This window comes from Geospiza fortis, unplaced genomic scaffold, assembly GCF_000277835.1.
Source record: "Geospiza fortis unplaced genomic scaffold, GeoFor_1.0 scaffold181, whole genome shotgun sequence".
NCBI lineage: Eukaryota > Metazoa > Chordata > Aves > Passeriformes > Thraupidae > Geospiza > Geospiza fortis.
The window spans coordinates 158,642-180,891 of record NW_005054412.1 but is presented as its reverse complement, the minus strand read 5'-3'; the positions used below and the strand labels follow the sequence as shown (position 1 = coordinate 180,891).

The 22,250-nt window shown below is 38.2% G+C and overlaps 1 protein-coding gene across 4 annotated transcripts in view; it reads right to left on the bottom strand.

Moving 5' to 3' along the window:
• DCLK1 (doublecortin like kinase 1) overlaps nt 1-21,851 on the bottom strand; it is a 224,247-nt gene extending 202,396 nt beyond the window's left edge. For all 4 annotated transcript variants that reach the window (XM_031061410.1, XM_005426354.3, XM_005426355.3 and 1 more), the window contains exons 1-2: nt 21,442-21,851; nt 11,736-12,082 (exon numbers count right to left, since the gene is read on the bottom strand). In XM_031061410.1, coding sequence (XP_030917270.1) covers nt 11,736-12,082; nt 21,442-21,817 — 723 coding nt within the window. In that variant the 5' untranslated portion in view covers nt 21,818-21,851. The remainder of the gene's footprint in view (nt 1-11,735; nt 12,083-21,441) is intronic.
• Between the last annotated feature and the right edge of the window lie 399 nt (nt 21,852-22,250).

Here is a 22,250-nt window from a genome sequence, read left to right as displayed (position 1 = left end):
TAAAATTCAATGTTTTAAAACTGCTTTAGCTTTATAGTGTCTTCATGAAATTGTCTGATTAAAAAGAAATTCAACTGAATCACTTTTTATCAAGAACAAAATTTCTTGAGCAAATGTATTCGTTCTGACAAACGCTTTACCTCAAAATATCACATATTGACTACTGTAATACCTATACTTGATTATAAAAGGTTTTATTTCATTTCAGTCTTCTGTCACAGAATCAGAGCACCAGAGAGACTTTACCTAGTTACTTGGTATGTCCAGAATACAGATATCAAATGTTCATCTCAAATTTATCTGCTGTTAAATTCAACAAAACCAAAACAAAACAAAAAAAAATCAATGTTTTATTAATGTTTCTCATTCTTAGCTTGTTAGAATAGCCCTGCTCTTCCTATTTCATCCCTTATTATGTCTCTCTCAACCTTTGCTCATGGTACTGACAGCTAATCAATGCTAATATTAGTCCAATGTTCTTTACATAAGGAACAGAATTTTTAGTCTGCCTATCCCTGAAGATAAAAAGCAGATATGAACAGCTGCATTCACAAGGATGCTAATCATGTGCAAAAGCACCAAACACTTCTACATGGATGTTCTCCCACCATCTCATAGCAATGCAATGTTCAACACTTCTTGTGTTAAAAATCTTCACATCATGCTCACTGCTCTCTCATCTGGTTTCTGTTCCTCTAGTTCCGACAGGACACTTGATTATTCTTTCCTACATTAACTGCTTCATATTTGCTTTATTAAATTTTACACTGATTGCAGTTCGTGCTCCTAATTCATCAAGATCACACTCTATTTAAACAGATTACTCCAGAGTATTCACAATGCTCCCAAATCTGTCCCAGAACAGATGTGTTCTGGTTTAGAAACTGAAACATCCAAATATCAATTCTTTTTCTCTAAGACCTATAGGCAGCCTTTTTTCCACAAATGTACAGAACAGTGAAGGTTCTGGAGCTCAGGAAGTATTTTGACATAGCAAGAATAAAGAAGTATAAAAGCATTTCAGACAACAATATGGGCTACTCAGATGACAGAAGATAATAAACCCTGCTAGCACCATCATAACCTCACAGGGGCACTGACCCCATCCATGCTTATGTAGCTATAGTAAAAAGTGGATGAGGAAAAAAAAAAACTACTCTGTATCAGAGTCAACAAGTCCATATATGGACTTTTTTCATGACTGTGAATTTCTATATTTTTAACCTTTTTATTCTTAATCAGCAAGACAGAATTACAGCATCCATGGGTTAATTCTTGTGTGAACACAGGGTTTCTCATTATCAGTGCACAGTGTGCCAGGACCATTCCCACAACACACTCACCTCCCTCTCAAAGTTATTTCCTCACCAAGGAGCATGCAAGCATGCCACTTAAACACTCCATAAACTGCATTAGCTTTAACTCAGATTTTGTGTGGGTGTAAATGCAAACACAGATTGCATACATGGGAAACAGCAGAAGGTTAAAGAAATCTTAGTTATAAGTGTACAAGATATACTAACAGAACAAAGGCTGGACTAGAGAACCAAGATGTGCTCAGGAAACCATTTCACACACAGAAACTCCACAGAAAGCACAATTTTTCAGAATTTGCTAGATTTTAAAGAAACAGGAGTTGTGACTAGAAATCAAGAAAGGAGATAGTACTGAAAGACACAAGAAGTTAAAAAATCAAAGAAAATTAAGGAGACTCCTAGAAAACCTTCAGAAACAGAAAAATGATTCAGAGGTGAATAAGAAATAAGAAAGGGAAAATGAGACAGCAAGATATTTCAAGGACAACTAGAATAAAGGAAGAGCTAAGGTTTAGCTTTTGGATGCATGGTATATGGCAGCAGCTGCTGTTTGCAATTCAAATGAATGTAAAACAGACATATAACCTGTCTGCAAGGGAAGGCAGGTGAAGGTATTCAAACACTAATCTATTTAAAAAGTCAGCATATCCATTTTAGGCAATGTCTGTCTTCCCTCCCTTTTAATCAAAGCCATTCTACTCTGGCTATTCCACAAGATGCCCCCAGTTGTCCCCTGTTGCCTGGCAGCTTTGAAAAAATCATTGCTTATACCAAACCAAAAAGATAATTAAAAGCAGTTCAAACTGAGATTTCATTCTCTATTCACTTGATGAGTAAATGTGTCTTACAATTTTAAGCTATTAAAGCTCAGAGGAGTTTTATTTAAAAGAAGTTTCTGAGATTCAACATTTAATGGAAAACCAAATCCACTAGAACAACTGATTTGGGAGAGGCAATCAGCCTTAACTACTTAACATAAGTTTTATTTTCAGTATCATACAGCTGAATTCCAAACCCTATGTAAAGCTTTGCTGCTTCCAGTGGGAGCATACTACAGTCTTCTGCCTTGCCTTCTCTAGCTACACTCACCTCTGATAATTTCAGACCCATTTGTACTCATTTTTATCTATGTGTGAAGTACTCTGTCCTGTCCTTAGTTCTCCAAAGACCTCTGCTCTTCCGTCTATGACTTCAGGGATTCAGTCCTATGGAAGAAGCTTCATTCCTTCCCCAGCAGCTTTGCCAAGCAAAATCACCTGCTTGAAATAGGTAGTCTGACCTACTTCAGAAGTTTCTTGGGGTAAACCATAAGAGAAAGTACTTATTAAAATTTAAGAAAAAATGTGATACACACCTCGTATACCATTAACCAGTGACATCGGGAAAACAGTCTCAAAAGTGTTTGATTTATACATAAAAATCTGAGCTATTCTCAGAGCTTTACTGCCTTCATTCAGTACAATGGAAATATTTTCACCTCCTGGTAATTGTATTAGTTTCTAAATCTGATTGAGTCTGGACAGTCTGGCCCTATGAACTGGCACACAGTACTGGGACATAGATTCAGAAGAGATTAAGTCAATACTTCCCCCAGGATTGAACAAATTAGTTTCAAGCTTAAAGAGAAATGGAGGGGGAAAGAGGCAGAATACATGGTACATCACTGATTTACTATTACATAATACTGTTGTCCCTGAAGATCCTCTCAGTTTCAGTTCCAAAATTCACATCTAAGAAGTGAATTGCATCTCCAATACAGGAAACAATCCTTCTAGAGGTAGAGACCTGAATTCATCTTGAGTAACTCAACAAGCACCTGCAAAGTATGTAATTGCCCTAGACTTGCTTTCTACAGAAAAATAATCACAAGAGACAATTCCAAACTAGGTTGAATATTCAAAAATATTTGTGTTTCTTGCCACTCATTACAAGCAACAGCAAAGTGTATGGCTTAAGAAGCTTCAAAGTATTGCACACAAAATGTTTCACAGTTTATCGCAGTTTCACAAAAGAATCTGGTTTCATAAAAACTTAATAAGAAAAACAAGGTACAAAATTGGGCAGACACTACAATTTCCTGCATTGTCAGTAATTTTTGACTTATTTTGCCAGTATCAACTGCCTTTTGAAGGGTTTGAAAGACCTTGGCTCCTATAAATGCAAGGATTATTTTTCAGAGAAGAACACAGCTAATGATAGAATATTTATGTAGTTTGTCCTCTCAGTATTCATCATTCACATAAGCATCTTCTACACAACATCTAGGCAAAAGGTTTTTGAATAGGAAACTAAGTGGAAAGAAACAAGTAATCAAGGACATACTTGCACTAAATCTCAGGTAGCTGCTCAAACTTGAGTTTGAGTAAGTTATTATCCTTTAGTTCATTAACTCAACTTTTTTCAAAACAGGCACTGACAAGGTTTTCCAGGTGTTTGTGTAAGAATTCAAGGCCCAACATCCAAAGACATAATTATAAAAAATACTTACATTAGAAAGGAAATCTTTAAGTTCTCATAAGCTACAAGGCAGAATTAATAATTTTTCCTATGAATACAAAAAATTGTGAGAAGAAAATGCTGGATTTTTTCTTTAGATGACACTTAAGGTTCTCCTAAACGCCTAGAAATTCTTAGTCCCTTTATAACAACTAACTTTAAAAGGAAAAACAGAACAGAACAGAAACAACCCAGTAAAACCAAAATCCATTATGCTTTTTTAAAGGATCGTTTCATCATACCACTTAAGAGAAAGGAAACACACACTTTGCCAACCAAAAAAAATAAATTACTAGCAGTCAGAGCTTCAAAGAGTATAAATAAAATCATCCCAGTGAACACAACAGTTTGACAATACACCATAACAATCTTCAAACCATCGATCACGTTTGGTTCAGACAAAGTCATAAGGCAGGGGGAGGAGAACAGAGAAAGTTTAGGATGGCTACTGTTTGAAAGCATCCCAAAAAGGTTAAAGGTTTCAGCTGTTCATTAAGGACCAAATTGGTCCCAAGGATTGTGTTTTACTGAGCAGTGGAAACTCTTCTCCATGACCACCAGTAATCTCATGCCTGTCTCTACAAAACAGGTGAACAGCATGATCAGAGAACTCTGCAAGCACTTTTCCAAACTCTCTTCCATGAAACAACTAAGCAAAAAAACCCCAAAAACTCTCCACAACAAGATCATACAGTTGAAGATGGTCCCATTTGCTTTTCTTTTCCTTCCCCAATAGTCACTAAAACACAAATCAGAACTTAACTGGATAATAAGCTGTTCTTAGTTACATTATATTTAAACAAAGGCCAGATGTAGAGGAAAATTGTCCTTACTCTAGAAATGGATAGCTCTGAATAACACCATGTCTTTCCACTGAGAAACACTGCTTCAGACAGTACAAAACTCCACCTTGAAGAGTCAGAAATTACTGTTCCTTAAGAAAGGCTTCTGACAGTACATAAACTCTCTAATGACTATGTAGATATCTTTAAAGACACTAACATCAGCTTATGTGATATTTAACACATTCTGAAGCAGGTATGCAAGTTTTCTGTCACATTCACCTAAACAGCTCTTGTTTTGCACAGCACACAAGCCTCTCCAAAGCATGCAGAAGATGGCGTCTTCTTTTCCAATTTTCAAAGTCAGGCTGCAGTTCCTGTGGGATGCCAGTTGGCAACCATGGAAACTCCTATTGTGAGAAGCTTTTGGAGACAGAGCAACACAGTTGTCAGTCTCAGCTTAATAAGAACCGACCCTAGACAAATGAATGAGCACACACTGCTTTCAGCAAGGAATGGGCTCCTGTTCACTCCTTCTCAGAGGACTTTATCTGAGTAACAATTAAAATTGTTAGTCAATGTCATAACTTGACAATGAAACGGCCTATCCAGAAGCACAAGAGTTCAAGGACCTCAGCTCTAACACCAGGGTAACACCAATTGCCAGCAAATTTTCTACCCTAGCACAAATGATTTTAAACCAGTGTTTTATGCTTTTCACAAAGTACAGTCTAATTTGTAGTGGAAATCCACTTTTCTCAACAGTAACCATAAGAATTTCCCAAGACCCCCAGAGGCCATCACAACTTGCTGAAACACACAATTTCCATTCATTGATTTTTTGTTTGTTTTTCAGACTATCATGTCTTCAAGAAGGGGCCTTTTCCTCAGTATTAAGAAAAAACTTCATCTTTTTAATCCTTCCCCAAAATCAGTTTCAAAACACAAAAGCCAGAAATTATACATCTTCCAGAGGGAAAAAATAATTTTATTAAATATACTTCAGGCAAGAAGGAGGGAAAGTGAGGTGCATTACAAGCTGGAGAGGTGCTCTTTGGGGTTTTTTAAATGTCTCTCATTTATATATATAACATGGTGGTCCTATCAGAATTGCCCAGACAGGGCCTAAAATTCGTGTCTAAAATAAGCAGCACAGATATCTTTTGATGGGTATGGCCTTCCAGCATCCACATTAGAAGCCCTTTAGGAAAGAACAGCTCATGCAGAGTGAGCACAATGGGTTTCAGGACCCCAGATGGCTGTCCAGCATTAAAGTACCACCTCAAGAGCTGCCGCTTTCCTGTTAAAATGCCTATGTAAGCTGCAGAAGTCGTTTTACTTAATGTTTTCTCACAAATAGTAAAGATCTGTACAGCTACACCTCACAGAGAATTCACCATTGCTCTCTGGTGAATCAACATCACCCATGTGCCTGTGGCTGGCAGGGAGCTCCAAAGCCTTCAACAAAAGGGAGAAGATAAAGTTACTGTGCTGAGATACAGAAGATAAGATGCACTCAACATTTTTCCTAGTTTTGAAAAATGTTTGAAAATGGACAATAAATGCTATTTTGAGTGGATTGCAGCTACAACTTCACAAATACAAAGAACATGCCCAACCAGTTGCCCTTAAAACTAAATGCACCTTCTATATTAAGATTACAAATTCTGATGTGAATCAAACTTACAGGCAAACACAAAACTAGTCACTTGCTGCACATAAATTTTATTTTGGTTAACATTCCTTTGGTCTAGATTGTTGTACAATATACACTACCCAAATGCTGAGATGAGAATGTTATTCTGTCAAAGACACCTACCTTCATTTACGTAGATGTTTCTGTACCAAGCACAAACCAAGTCTAGAGAAAGACATTTGGGATGTTTAATATATCCTAAGAAACAGTACCTTTGGCCAAAAATTTACTGTACAATACAGATGTTATTATTCAAATGTTTTTCACTGGTTAAGAACAAAACCATAAAAATCACATGCTCATTTTAGGTGTAGGTGCAAAGAGCTGCTTTTGCTTCCTTAAGAGATTATTTTTATAGAATAGTGGTATTCCTTTTTAAAAACTACGATATCAGGTGTCTTCAGAATGAGAAGTCCACAGGAAAGGGAGTTTTTTTGCATCATTACATACCCAGTTTATAGTGGGCTTCCACTAATAAACAAAAGCATATTACACTCAATGAAGAAGCTTCAAGCTTTCCAGTACTGTGATATTCCCTTTCCTTGCAGTCACAATTCTTTAATAGCTACTTCAATGGCTTAAAACAAGGCTGTTGAGGGACATCCTATGCCTCACACTGTACCCTCTGTAAGTTATATGTCTTTAAGTAACTGTGGCTGTATTTCATACCTGTAAAGGTAATTTGATTTGTGTATGAGGAAAAAAAAACTGAACAGATACTGACTTTTATTCTGGTATCTCTGGCACTGACCATTTATCTGTCTGAAGTCAAATCAACAGCATAATGCATATACTGAAAAATAATTTGCATGATTGCATCTTGTTAAGCTAAGCAAACCACCTGTTCAAATAAGTAGGTCCTATTATAAACCAGATGTTTGCTCTGCCAAAAGCACATGGAGGATGTAGAAGGTAACAAAGCACTGCTGTCCAACCTTTAGTCTGTGCCAAAACATGCAAACTGTAAATACCCTGTACAAATATACACATCATAATACTTCTAAAAATGGCACTGTTTCACAATATTGCTGTTAAATGTGACCTTGATTCGTTTTCTCCCATTTCAGTCATTGGTGTTATTGTAGAAGTGCACCAAGGAAACAGAAACCAGAGAATAGCTTGCAACAAAGCAACTGGGCTCTATCTCCACACACAGCTTGTGTCCTCAGTGTCTGCACTGTGTCCACACACTGCTTTTTAGAAGGCCATTTTTTAATGCACATCAAACTAAAAATGCCACCTTCTGTTAAGGAAAGCTTAGAAATCAAACTGGAACAGTGCAGCTACAGAGAAGCAAGACACATTTCAGTCATGAGAAAGTGCCTAAGTGCCTCTGCCTAAGTATACGATAATATTAAGGGCCAACGCTGACAATATCTCTTCACGAACTTAAACATCAGGGTAACCTAAAAAATTGAGTAGTGCTCATAGTAAGAGCATGCCCTCATTATCTGTATTCCTACAGGCAGCCATTACACCTACTCACTCTATTTTCATTTTCCTTACATAGCAAAGTTGGCAAGGAAAACACCTCAAGCTTTCCCCCCGGAAAGCTTTTGAATTTGGCCTGTGCTCATAAGACTGTTAAACACTTCTGAGAGTCCCACCATCTTCTAATGCATCACTGTGGTACAGGGAAGTAATTCTATCTCTTTCTCTAGAGTAAAAAGACCCTTGTACCAGTGGAAATTAAGTGTATTTATAAAAGTATATACAAACTATTCCAGACATGGTGTGAAACCTATCCAGCTCTGAGGAGTCATTAATAATTAAACTGCAAAAGTATGCTAAATGCAGGCCACTGGTGTGCTTTATAATCAGATTGCAGTTGCATATTGTGCCCTTTTTAGCACAAATGAAATGGTATTTTAAGGCTTCTGAGACCTTAAAGTCAAAATACAAATTCTGATGGGCTAAAAGGAAATGCAAATAAGCCACTAGTTACCCTGTTTTTAGTAAGGAGAAACTTTTTTAAAATTATTTAATAAAACTATAGTAATGCATGAAATCCTAAGTCAATAGCCAGCCAATACTGGAAAACATCAAGTTTTAGTCCCTGAACTGCCAATGACCCAATGAGACAGACTGGTTAAATTTGTTGGGGTTTAATTTTTTTGAGGATTGCTTTCTTGGGGTTTTTTTAGGTTTAGTTTACTTTCTTCTTTTTGGTTTGGTTTCCCCCCAGCATGTTTCTTTTTCTATTCCATAATTAAAAAGTTGAAATGGCTAATACAACACACCTACTTAATCAAGTCCTGGAGTTCTAAGAAACACTGACAAAGCATAATGTGCACCAAAACTTACTAAATTTTCCAAAACCAGGAAGCAATTTTTGAGATGGGGAATCAACTGGATGTCAGAGGAGAGCTTTCTTCCTAGCAGTTAAACTTTCTTGAGGTTCTGATTGTCTAAGTACTACCTCTTTCATCAAGACAACTCTTTACATTGTCACCAAATTTTATAGGCCATCATTTAAATTCCTCTTAACAAAATGTTTATTAATATATTTTAGAGATACAGATCAAAACATCACAACTAACAAAGCTATTTGAGGACAAGTATTTAAGTATTTACAAGTATTATTTTTCCATGTGTAGTGTCAGTATGGGACAACCACCTAACTTGGATGGTCAGTTAAGTCTCTGACTTCTGCTGCTTTCTTTTATTAGCCTGGGGCATCTAATGATAGTATCCAACAACAATACACATACCACACTGCCCACCTGCATTAACAATACAGGGGACTCATTATTGCTTTGGAAGGGCAATTCCAGTGTTGGCCTCATAAAAAAAACTCAGAAGAGAGGACAGTACAGAATAGCTTATTTCCAAGTGACATTTCCAAAGAATGATCCCAGCAGAGCTTTATTCTCTTATCCTTACAGTAAATTACTTTTCTGAACTCAGAGCTTTAAGATTTTATTGCTTTTTAAGTTAGTGATGAAAGATTTAATCACAGATTTGTTAGATCTAGCCCCTCAACACAGGCTTTTCCAGAACTTTCAGAACTCCAGCAGGAGTCACAGTAGAAGTTTCCAACTACAAATAGTACTGGAAAAATGTTGGATTTACCATGGATTTCCTCCCAGTAACAATTCACAGCTTGAATTTAGCAATAAAAAAATATCTATCATCGTGTCCCCAGCGCCATCTGGGAGATCAGGCTTTTGGCAAAGAAAAATGGAGCAGCAATTGCCTGGCAGCACAGGAAATCAATGACTTCCCCACTCAGGGCTGAGCAACAGGCTGCTCCTGCTGAGCACAGAGTCATTCCTTTCCCATCCTGCCAGCAAAGCTGCTTTGTACATGGAGAAAGCAAAGTCTCTGTTATACCTGCAGGACACACACACCCCTTAATCTAAACCCTGACCTTACCAGGGGGGTTGGACAGTGAGCTACACAATTCCATGTGTATATCCAAAAGGGGAAGGAGTGTGGAGATGGTGGTCTCTTGGGAGAGCTTCTGGACATGGGGGTTTCAGGCTACAAGGTAGGCAATAAAAACAACACTGAGTTAAGTTCAAGTCAAAGCTCATGAGTTGACAAAGGATTCAACTGAACTATGCCAACATAAGGGCCAAGAAAATCTGGTCACCCTTTTTGCCCCAGCAGTAGGATAATACTAGGTAATTTCAGGAATTAGAGTTCCAAAACAGGTGTAAAGGGGTTTTTTTGGTTTGTTCTAAGCACAATCATTGCACGGGAGTTTTAAATACAAAAAGATAAAAGTGAGCACATTATCCAGGAGACAACATGGGCATCCTTCCAGGCTGCATTTCCTCAGAGCTAAACCACAAGTTTATTTACATATAAAATACAAAGTATATTGCATTTCCTTTTTACTGAGAGGGTTTGCAGGAACTGGAATAATCATTCAAGATCTTCTGTCAATGTCATAGCAGAGACACCACTGACCTCTGTAGCTTTAAAATCTCAACTCCTTCCTCAAATGTACTAGTCTTAGTGCTCCCTGGAGCATGAGACAAAGACCAGGAGTTGAGAGTTTCCCCTGACACACACTTCAACTTTGCTGCAGACAAAAAGAATTTCATGTCCATATTTTCCTCCATGTCAAAGTTGCCAATAAAGTCACAGTAAGGAGATCATTACAGGCATGTACGCAGTCACCAAGAACCGTACTACTGTGTGTAACTGGTGTCAGAGGTTACTGATACAAAACAGCAGATAGAAGGGACTTTGGTCAAGCCAGACTTGGCCCTGACTTGAACCAGTGCTCTGAATAAGCAGCCTCTCCTTTGAACAGCCCTCTCTGAGATCAGTGTTCTGCCGTAGCTGTTTCTGGAGCTATGCCTGCACATCAGCCCCAGTAACTGCAGATGTGTTGGGACATCACCAGATCTTGCTGAGCATTGATTTACCTGTATCAGGCAGATTTGGCAGCATCTCACAACAGCAACACTGTTTGCTGCTTATCTGTGATCATTGAACCTAGAATCTGTAAAAACACAGCTGTATTACAGCAGAAATATCACAGTCTCTAGCAGCTTCTAGCTTCTCAGGGAGATTTCTTCAGTTTAATAAGTTACATCTGTAAATGCAAATATCTGCCTTATTTCTCTAGAGTCACCATTGCTCTAAATCAATTCAGGTCATGCTGAAATTAGCCTTGCCCTTCAGCAGGTTAAGAGCTTCTCCTGTTTTGCTATAATTAATACATGTCCATAGAAAAATTACAAATAAAGTGAAAGACAAAAAAGAAGTAGGATTATTCTGTAATTTTTTTTCATGTTCCTCTATCCCCAAGCTCAATAAGAAGCCTCTCAAAAATCTCACTCTGCTGCAATTTAATAAGTCAGCAAAAAAGCGACACTGCTTGAAGGTATTTCACAGAAGAAATAACATGAAACCTACAAGAGACTCCTCAATAAATGTGAGCTCCACACATAATCCTACCTTTATTCCTGCAATAAGGAAAAAATCTCATTCATTTTCTAAGCTTGCACCTTCTTCATTGTCCATTTTAGGTGCAATTAGATTCCTCATTTAGTCACTCTGGAGAGCAGTAGGTCTGCATTTATCATGGTGAAACGCGTCCTCACTGTTTGCTCTTACAGTTTACAGAAAGCCAAGCGCAATGACTCATACAACTGCTGCAAGAAAAAGCTGAAACAAGTTAACAGAATGAGCTTAAGTGACATCCTTCATCCTACATTTCCGGCATGCAGAGCCAAAACCACATCACACTTTCAGCAGAACAGATTTAGAGCTATTATTTATCATAAATGGCAAGACCTTCACCAAGGCCAAGTGATGTTTCATGGTGTTCCTGAGCTGCTCACAGATCTTAAGTGCACTATAAGCAGTAGAAGGTCTGGCTGTACGTTCTAAAGCAAATGGGACTCTTTTCTGCTAATGTACTATTCTTTTCCTTCTGGAAAATTATATTTTCTTCATGCTGAGAATGGTCATCATGAAAATTCTTACCTGTTTTCCATCTAGCGTGTACAAGCGTTTAACCACCCCTGAATCCAGCTTGATGGCATCGGTTATGTCAGTAAGAACCTGTTCAAAGGAATGTGCTGTCTTCTTGTTGAGCAGGATCCGGACTGCCTTCCGTGGCTTCACTCCGCTCCTGATGATAGTGACCAGTTTAGGCCTAATGAAATCCTTATTCTCTTTTGTGTCTGGAGCACCTCCTTTAGCAGTGGCAAGAGATGGCACTGAACGAGAAGTAGAAGTTGTCTTAACATTCACTGACCAGTTTGGGTTTACATTCTTTGTGTACTCCAGTTTCTTGAAGGGTTCTATGGAACCACACACATAACTTTCCCCTGTGGAAATAAAAGCAAAAGTCCAGCAAGTCAGATTGGAGAGGGAAGAAAAAAAGAAAAACACAGGAAAATACAAAATCAAATCATTCTTAAATTATTAAATATTATTCTTACCATTCTTGGTCTACAGTGCATAAATATTGATCTCTTCCCTTCTCAGATGCTACCAACTACAAAATGAGTTATCTTTTAAAGATCACTCTTCAACTAATGGTTCAAGAAATACTGTTACGAAAATCCTTAAAAGCAGCAGTTTTCTTATCAGAAAACACTGTTTGCAGTTGGGACCACTGCTGTCAGTAAACACAGTAAACAATGTTTGTATTTCACCAGCAGCCCAGCCCCAGCACATTATCACAGTACTCCCCCAGCCTTCATGCTTAAGTAGCCCACTCCCAAGAAAACATCAGGGCCCAAATATTTCACAGGAAATACTATGAAACATTGCCAAAAAATATAGGCTACAAATAATTTTCTATAAGAAGGTGGATGAAAAGGTCATGGAAATTTGTTAACATTTGATGTTTTTTAAAGCTTTAGGCATCATAAACCCAGGATATATATAGACAAGAAACCTCCATGTATTGTTTACTGACTAAATATATAATATGTGGGGAAATGAAGACAAAGAGTAGCAACTACAGACTTCTCATCACAACAAATGCACCATACTTAAAAGAAAAATAGTGGCTATTAGTTCCTCTTTCTGTTGGAGCATTATCTGCAGTAAAATATTTTTGCAAATACCACACCTACACAACTTCTGGGGAACTAGAAATCAGCCAGAAAACCCAGCACCATGTAGATTAGCACCTGAATCCAGTCCAGCTGAAGGCTGCTGTGTAAGGGGCACCGGCTTGGGTGCTCCCAAACTCTCCCTTGAGCTCGACTGTATTTGTGCTGGCAGTAGCACTGGATGAGTTGGATCAGCTCAGTGATCTGACTGAACATACCAAAGACACTACTAATTTTGCAAGGTGATCCAGTTCATCTTCTGTCTGGGGACAAACAAACAAACAAGCCAAACAAAAACCAAAAAACTCAAAGAAACCAATACTACATCCAGCAAGACCACACCTTCTGGCAGCCTACAGTTAAATCACAAATAATGCAAGATCCTTTCCTGAACAATACCACAGAGACATCTGAGATGTTTTAATTCTTCTGGGTTCAAAAGTTCACTGTATGCTAATAGCACAGAGGCCTTCATGTCAGAAATTCAGCCCAGGGTAACAAAACCAGAACAAAACTCAGTCATGCACCTCCTATGCCAAAAAACATGTAAGAACCAAAGATATTCCTCATGACCCCTACCCCTAAGGAAAGAGGACTCACAATTCAATCATTAAAAGAAATTAAGTATTAAAAATTAATTTCTGAACAGAAATTTTAAGGTTTCAAGGCACCCAACCCAATTCTGGAGACATTACAGCACACAAGGAATAGATACAGAGTCACCACATCTAAAAATGGGGGCAGGCAACACTGGGACTTGAGGCTTGGATAAAGGTAGGCTCTTCCTTTTAGACACTGCATATATCCAAGATAGACAGATATGTATACGGAAACATCAGACTAGAAGATTCAGCTACAGTAATGAGTAGTCAAGCAGCGCAGGTTCTCTTTTATTCATGTCCTGTCCAATTGTTCTAGTATTAGCTACTCAGTCAGTGCCAGGTCAGAACGCATCCACTGAACCACATCCACAAAATTACAAAGTTTTAAGGAAAAAGAAATCCTACTATGTTTAAGGCTGTATTAAGATCCATACAATAAATACCTGCTTTATAAAATAATTTGCAGAAGTCTCTTTTAAAAATTCTTAAGCAAAATTTATTCTTCTCTATACTTGTGCTTGCAGTAAGATGTAAAATCCACCAGTAACCACTTATTTTGTTTTTTTGGAGGGAAGATATAAATCTGGATTTTGAGGTTCAGTCCTATTAGGGAAATTGTTCACTTCAGTTGCAGAAAATAACATTTATTTAAAAGCAAGTCTTCAAATTAAAACTCACTTCTCAAAGGGTAGGCTCATAAATAAATGTCGATACACAGTGTACTCAGATGATTTACATTTAATTTATTAAGAACTCTTTTGGTTCCCCTTCTTGAAAGGACAGTGTTCCACATGATTTTTAATATCAGCTACATTTAAAGGTCAGATGGATTCCTTGTAGCATTTAACTGCACATCAGCTCTTCATTACAAAACTAAATTTATATGAATGATCATTTAAAAAGGACCAATAGAATCACTGAAGGTTTGGGATTGTTTGAACATAAGCACTTTTGCCCTTTCCTCATTTCCAATGGTACCATATCACTAAAATATTTACACCAAGATAATTTTTTCCCTTCAAGAGGCTCATATTTTTCTACAGAACACCTTGGAGGTAGAACATTCAAGGCCTTCAAAGATGAAATACCTTTAGTAGGAGCTATTTGATACAGTTTAACAGAAATACAGACATTTCTCCCATAATGTTGTTATTTAAAACTATTTTAGAATTAGCTAGGGACTGCAATTCTCATGCATGCTGGTCCTAAGGGTCAGGCCTGTAAGAATAAAAACTTTTAGCTTGTACACAGAGGAATCTCAAATAAAAGGACAAAAGATCTTCACCTAGATTTTCATTCCCTTATTTTTCACCAATACCTCCAGGACAGAAGACTGTAAAAAGGTTTCACAAGGGGCATGACTTAAAAATCCAGTAAATCCATCTCCTGCTTCAGCTATTGCTTCTTCATCACCAGCTCTGAGTAATTGGCAGCTGGAAGAAGAAAGCAACAATCTCCAGACACTAGATTCCTAACAGAACAAGTGTTGAGAAGGGCTCTTTGAAGAAACTGGATTAAGCAAAGGGCACAGAAAACAAAGCCTATTTAACAGTGACAATTTGATTGTAGCTCCCCAGGAGAGGGGAGCAAGTGTTTCACAGCGCAGTCATCTGTCACTAATGGAATTTTGACTCTTGATTACAGCATCAATAGCCATTAGGAAAAGAAAAGGGGAACACCCAGTTGCTTTGGGAGATCTGACATCTAGGAAAAAAAGTGATTACTACACCTTAGAAAGTATCCCTTTCCTGAGAGCCTCTTCACAGCAACAGTGAAAATGAAACACATACCACTGGAACCTTGCAAAAAAGATGCACAGCGCTTGTTGGTCAGTTTCAAACTTGTTGGTCAGTAACCCTACAATTTAATTTGTATAAATGCTCAACACTTCTGGGACTCAATGTTAAAATAAATCTTAACATTGAGAAATTAATCATAATGCTAATCATGTAGAAGGGCAGATCCCAAAACATTGTTTATGCTTAAAAAAGAAAAAAAAAGAAAAGAAAAATAATAACCTACTACCTGCAGTTGCACATCTGTTAAAATTCAATGCAACTGACCTATCAGAGACATGCAACACTGGAGGATAGTTCTTATGGGTCATGACAGAATTTCAAAGCTTGCTTCACTTATTAAATATTTGTAGAAATAATATCTGTGTGTATAAAGTTGTTGCTAAGGAGACATTGAATCACTGCACATAAGTACTGGAGCTTTCCTGATGAAAGCGTCTCCTAGCTTTGCACATTGGTATTAGCAGTTAGTTTGTTTTCTTCAGCTTGCTGATATTATCCCTATGAGAATGACCAAGGCATTATCTCTTAAAATCCATTTTTTGTGTTGCTTTTCTGTGCTTAAGGTGACTTAGCCTAAAATAGCTTCATGAGGAAGCCAGTTATCTTAGGTGGAAGCCCTAGAGAAGGAAGAGAGAACCTGTTTGAATCTCACAAACAGAGAGGGAACATCAGCCCCTCTTTGTGGAGGTCAGGATTTGCCAATTTCGGGAAAATAGTGTTGATTTCTTGGAGTACAGTATGTAGTAGGAATGTAAAGTAAATTTATTACTTAGCAGTGATTTATTGGGGTCCATTTCCCCAACAGATAGGATAAGAAATATGTTAAGAGGGTGGGGAAGGGACTAGCACCCCCAGCACCCCATGCCTAAGCGTATATGCCTTGCTTCACTTCTACCCTTTGGTTTTATACATATAAAAGGCAGAATCTCAGTCTCTCAGGAGAAAGGACAAAAAATTCTGACTGTGCCTCACTGCACAGAGCAGATTGCAAAAGGAAGATGACCTGAATGAAATAAATTACTGATACTTAATAGTTCCCAAATGTGTTAGTTAATAGAACAATAACCTACTTTAACCACATTGCTGCTGCCTTGTCTTCCTGCACAGTCTGAAAAAAATGCAACAGTGCAAAAGAGATGGAGCATCTACAGGAAATAAATCTGACCTACACATGTTCACCCAGCAATAAGATGCACCAGAAATTTCAAATCAGATCTCCTCTGACCTTGGAAAGGACTTCTTTCACAAACTTACTTTCTTCTCAGTTCAGACTAAAAAGGTGGGGTTTTTTTCCTCATCAAAAATACTTCCTCTGTCCCCTCAAATTTCTGCAATCTTGTTACAAGTAAGATATACTCTGCACAGACCTAAAAAAAAGTCCATCAAAAAATAACGTAAAGCACCTAGAATAAGAAATCACGTGGACTTCCAAGAAGCTGTTAAGCAAGACAAAAGATGATCAACAGGCTAAACAAATGGATCAACAAATAATCAAATAAATAGTGCCAGAACAACCCTCTACTATTTTATGCAACAGGATCATTCAGCTGTTTGTTTATTAAACAATATAAGGATTGCAGCCATTTCTGACACAGGATTCAGTCCAAGTTTCCCTAAATTTGATAGCCTTGGATCAAGTCCATGGTAAATATCCAGTGTAAATTTAATCCTACAAACAAATGTCCACATAGATTCAGCTCTACAAACATTTAAACAGATACTTTACTATTATTATTTTGATAGCACATTACACACGCATATGAATCTTTCCAACCCATCAATTCGCAACTGCTGAGGTAGGCATGATCTAGAAGAAAGAAGCCATTAGCTCTAGAGAGCATCAGAGACCACATCAATCAATTCCTACAGTCTGGCCTGGCTGGGCTCCTCACCAACAACACCAGGAATACTGGGAAGGAGAGGGAGAAGATATGAGAAATGAGGTGACAGTAGGAGTAGCAAGACCCATATAGAAAACAAGTCAGGAACTCTTGCAGCCCATCACTTCAGCAAGGAGATGCTGCCTTTTGAACCCTGCACTGGCAGGCAGCTTCTCTGCTGCTCTGAGCACAAACTGCCTGCCTCCATCACGAGAGCCTTCCCGAGTCCTCATGTGACCCAGCATTTCCTCTGCCCTGCAGCAAGGTTCACATCTCCCAAGAGTTATTAGCTGGCTACAGCTATTACTGGATTTTAAAGCTGGCATATCTGCATCCTTTCAAACTGCTCCTTCAACAAGGTTTGTGGCTCTGAGGTAATCCCCGAGAGGCATTCATTTTTCTTTTCGAGATCATTCCTTAAAACTGTTTTTGCCATTATGCCTACACAAAACATGCAGACACAGAAGTCTTTAGAATCATTTGGCAGTGCACCCAATATTGACATGTGACAAAATTGTTTCCCAGTACGCTCTCAGCCTTGTGGTCTGGAGCTTTCGGCTGGTCTTTGACTGCCAGCTCTCATCTGCAGGGTTAACTTTGTGGTAGGTATCATAGAAACTTAAAACAATCAATTCTGATTCATACCCAAAATTCTGAGGTAATATTATAATAAAATTAATGAGAAAGAGATGCAGTTCTGGCTACAGATTGATTCTGTGTCTTTGTTCCACATAGCAGGACCTCAGGAGTAAAAACTGTAAATATTCTTTGTTTCAGAGTTACCTTGCAATGTTCATTGTTTATTTTGGGGGTAAGATCTCTCCGCCTTTAAGGTTGGTTGCTCTAAGGTTGATACAGTTTTGGAGAAGCAAAGTTATTTCCTGAAACCTACTTTACAGGTAAAAAATTTAGCCTTCAAGAGCAACTTCATCTTTATTTCCTAGGCATGACATGCAATCAAAGCATGTAGAAACAATAAAGTCACGTCACATTCAGAGACGTGAGAGGGTCCAAGCTTCAGGGCTGACAAAAAGAAGGAACTTGAATCTGTTGCATTATTTCCTTCATGTAGTGTGACAGAAGTTACAGACCATGTGAAACTTTTTGGAACAGTACATACCTCTTGTTATTAAACTCCAACAAATCTCACATGCGTTAAATCTTAACAGAAAACAAACAAAAAACAACTCGAACAAAAAGATGGAGGGGGGGAACAAAACCAAAAAACCAAAATCAATCAAACCAAAAACCCACAAAACCCCCACACCCAGGGATGTCATTACTTTCAAATAAAGAGAAAACATGTCCATGTATCTCAAAATAATCTAGATCACCAGCACACAGCCATGCCAGCTCTGAAATGTATGCAGAATGGAAATAAATAAAACTGAAGCAGAACAGCTCTTTTACAATCTTTTTCCTTTGGGTCTGTATTTCATGCAGTTCTATGTATTTAGCTCTGGGATGAAAGACAGTGGCTGCTATCTCATTTCCCTTAAGAGCCTCTCTGTCTTTATCTACCACATGAGAAGGTAAGAGTACAACTTCCTCACTTCCTCAGGCATAAAGGCAAAAACCAATTCTAAAAAGCAAAGCTTTATACATTTGCTTCACATTGCAATCGCCAAATCAATGTTCCTCCAATCATGTAAATTCATAACAGTCTCAATAAATTAATTAGTGAATTCACACAGGAAGGGAATAGTCTCACCATGAAGAAAGCAATACTTCATATTTCAGTAGTTGGAGCACAAATGTCATTTGGCAAGAGGCAGAAATCAAGTGATTTTCCAGCTATTTAAACACAAAGCACAGCTTCAAGCTAATTAATGCTGTACCAGACAAGCCAAATTCTAATAAATTTGTATAGTAAAGAGTGGAAGAGGCTTATGCAAAAACCATCATTGAGCTAATAATATACGAACCTGTGCTCCACTGTGAAGTTCTGTGAGTGAAACAACCCACCCTGCAGTTTTATACAAATAAACAGAAGCCCCTTTTCAGATAGAATGAGGATGTAGCTCTCTTCTTCCACACAAAGACTGACTTCTGTAAATCCCACAGTCCTAATGGGACAAGAAAACAAGACTGTCCTCCTTGAACTATACCAGGAAGGGAAAATGTATTCATTGGAAGGGTAAGGAATAAAGTCCCACAGGACAATAAGAAATCCCAAATGCCTTCTTTAAAATAAACCTAGGCCCTTGCACTGTCATTCATTTTGACTGACTGATTAATAGCTGGTATTATTCTTCACTAGGATGCCAAAATAAACCAATCTTACAGGTTGCTGGATTTATTTTTGAATTCAGCTCTTTATTTTCAAAACTGGTTCTGACTGGCTGCAAAAGGACTGGGCAAATCAACATTAACATCAATGAAACTTGCTTCTTGTTGAGCATACCAATCAAATAAGCAAATGCACAAAGACTGCTTTTAAACAGACATTGATTAATATTGGTCTTTCCTCCCAGAAATTGATTTTCTCTGGCAATTAAATACTGTCCTGACAAATATAGTTTTAACTGTGCCCTGAAATTGATAACATTGCTCCTCAGACCAGTCTCCTTTCCATTTCACTACACCTCTGGCCCTAACCCCCAAACCTGTTACTTAGACAGACAATCCTGCCCCTTCAGTTTTCTTTCTGAAGCATCTTTGTGTTGCCTCCTACTTTCCTTTTTACACAAGGAAGATTATCAAGAATATCAGGTTCTCAATACTTAAAAAGCTTTCCTCTGCTATGACACAAAAAGGAGACAACCCAATGCTGGCTGAACACCTGCTATGCAAAGCTGCACTCCTCTTTCAGGAGCCGCATTTGCCATTACCCTTTTATTCTTCTCTCTCCATATTAGCCTTCTGATCCTCTCATTACATCCTCTTACTGTAAGTTCTCTCACCTGGTGCTAAAAATGAAAATCACATTGAAATTACAATCTCTGTTACAACTCTAAATTGGCTGTCTGGTGGCTATCTATCTATTCTTTACTGTTTTGTCCATGGCACACCGGGGCCAGGGGCAGGATGGGGGCAAAAATGAATTATTTGTTCTGCCTTTATTTTCTTGGAACACAATCAAGTACCTGAATTTGAACTTCACAGGTAAGAAACACTCTCATTTATGGCCATGTGATAGTCAATGCCTTCCTACTCTGTACATTCTGGTTTTTTACACTAGAAACCCACTGCAGTCCAGAAGTACTTCAGGTATGAAAAGCTACTTTAGCTATTCGTAAAACTTGTGAAAAGTACTATCAATTTTTTAAGTTTAATATTCAAATTGATTAATGCTGACAGCTTCTTTTGGCAATAGAACTATCACTGAAGGAGTGATAAATTTGTTCTCAATGGGCTAATTTTTAATGACTGGCATGTCTGACATTTGACAGTGACCAAGAATTATCAGCTCTGACTAAACCACTGGTGACAGTTTATACTGCAGGTACATCAGCCTTATTTACAGACAACCTAAGATCTCTGCAGCTACCTGAAAGGAGGTTGTAGCAAGGTGGGTGTTGGTTCTCTCCTCACAAGTAACAAGCAATAAGACAAGAGGAAAGGCCTCAAGTAGAGCCAGAGCAGGATTAGATTGGGTATTAGGAAAAAATTCTTCATGGAAAGGAATGTCAAGCACTGAAACAGGCCATCCCTCTAGGTTTCAAAGATGTGCAGATTTGACACTTAGGGACATGATTCAGCAGTGGCCTTAGCAGTTCTGGGTTAATGGCTGGACTCAATGATGTAAGAGGTCATTTGCAACCTTACCAATTCTATGACTGGGGAAAAGGGATATGCTACAGAGGAAAAAAACGTTTACAATCTACCCCAGCAGAATCACTACTACAATATTACTCTTTTAACAGGTTGCCAACATTAATGCCATGCAATGAGAGGCTAGTATTTTACTTAAGACATATTTACCTGTAGAGAAGAGGTAGAGCTCTTCACTATGTTTCAGAGACTTAAAAAACCAAAAACATCTTAACTGAATTTCACATAGATTTCATTAGCACCACAGAACTTTTGAAGTTTAACAGACTAAACTCTCACTGGTTTGACCTTGCATCTTTATGAAAAGAAGGATTAGCTGCAATCTTCAGGATACAGGACTATCAACACTATGTGGAAAGGAAAAGGTTAGACATGTTCAACAAGAAGGAAAGAAGTAGCAAGGCAACAATATTTCAAGGCTATCATTTAAGATATCCACAATTCTAGTCAGACCATTGAAAATCCTTCCTTTACCAATAAGAATACCATCACCTCTTTTTGAAAGACTTAAAAGATTAGACAAAGGCCGACTCAAACCTAACTTGACACCTCCAGATCTTACTGCTCACCTTCTACTAGCTGGTCCAAGGAGGAAATCTTCTTGGAGCCATCGATTGTGTAGATTGTTCTCACTCCCTGGGGCAGGTTCACATTGTCGGACAGAGTTCGGGTCAGGTCAGCCAGGAGAGCTTCGAAGGACCTGAAGCGGTCAGGGGAGATGGCGTATACAATCCCTTTGAAGTACCGGTCTCCATTACGGTAGAAACGAACTTTCTTGGCTTTCTTCTCAGAACTCAGGGTCTGTAGAGTGCGGGTTCGGTAAAAGCTGCAGTGGGCACTGTGGGTAGGGCTGGGCAAACCATTCACCCGAGACCCTCTGCCATATCGCTGAGCTTTATCACGCTCATCAAAATGCTCCAGCTCCATATCTCTCCCAAGGGACATCTTGGAAGTTCAACCTAAGGAATGCACAAGAGGAGAGAAAAAGCTTAAGAAACTTAGAAGTTTTAAGGGAACTCAATTTAAGACTTCCTGTTCTATACAACACTCTTACAGAGAACTACTTCCTAGGTTGAGAAAAAAATTTGAATAAAACCATGCTACAGTCACATGGTCATTCCACACATAAGCCTCTTGCCATGCCCTAAGAACTACATTTAAGTTAGATGTCCTAATAACATCACTCATGAACCCAAATGCTAACGATAAGCAAACACTGAGAAGTGTTTGTTCAAATTCAGTATCTCGGAAAATGAGGGGACCAAGTTGACCTACTGGAAAAAAGGAATAAATGCATCAGCTTTCTACTTTTTCTCATGTTATATTCAGGTGCTATTTGAGTCTCATCTACCTTCTCAACTGTTTGCCCCCACTAAAC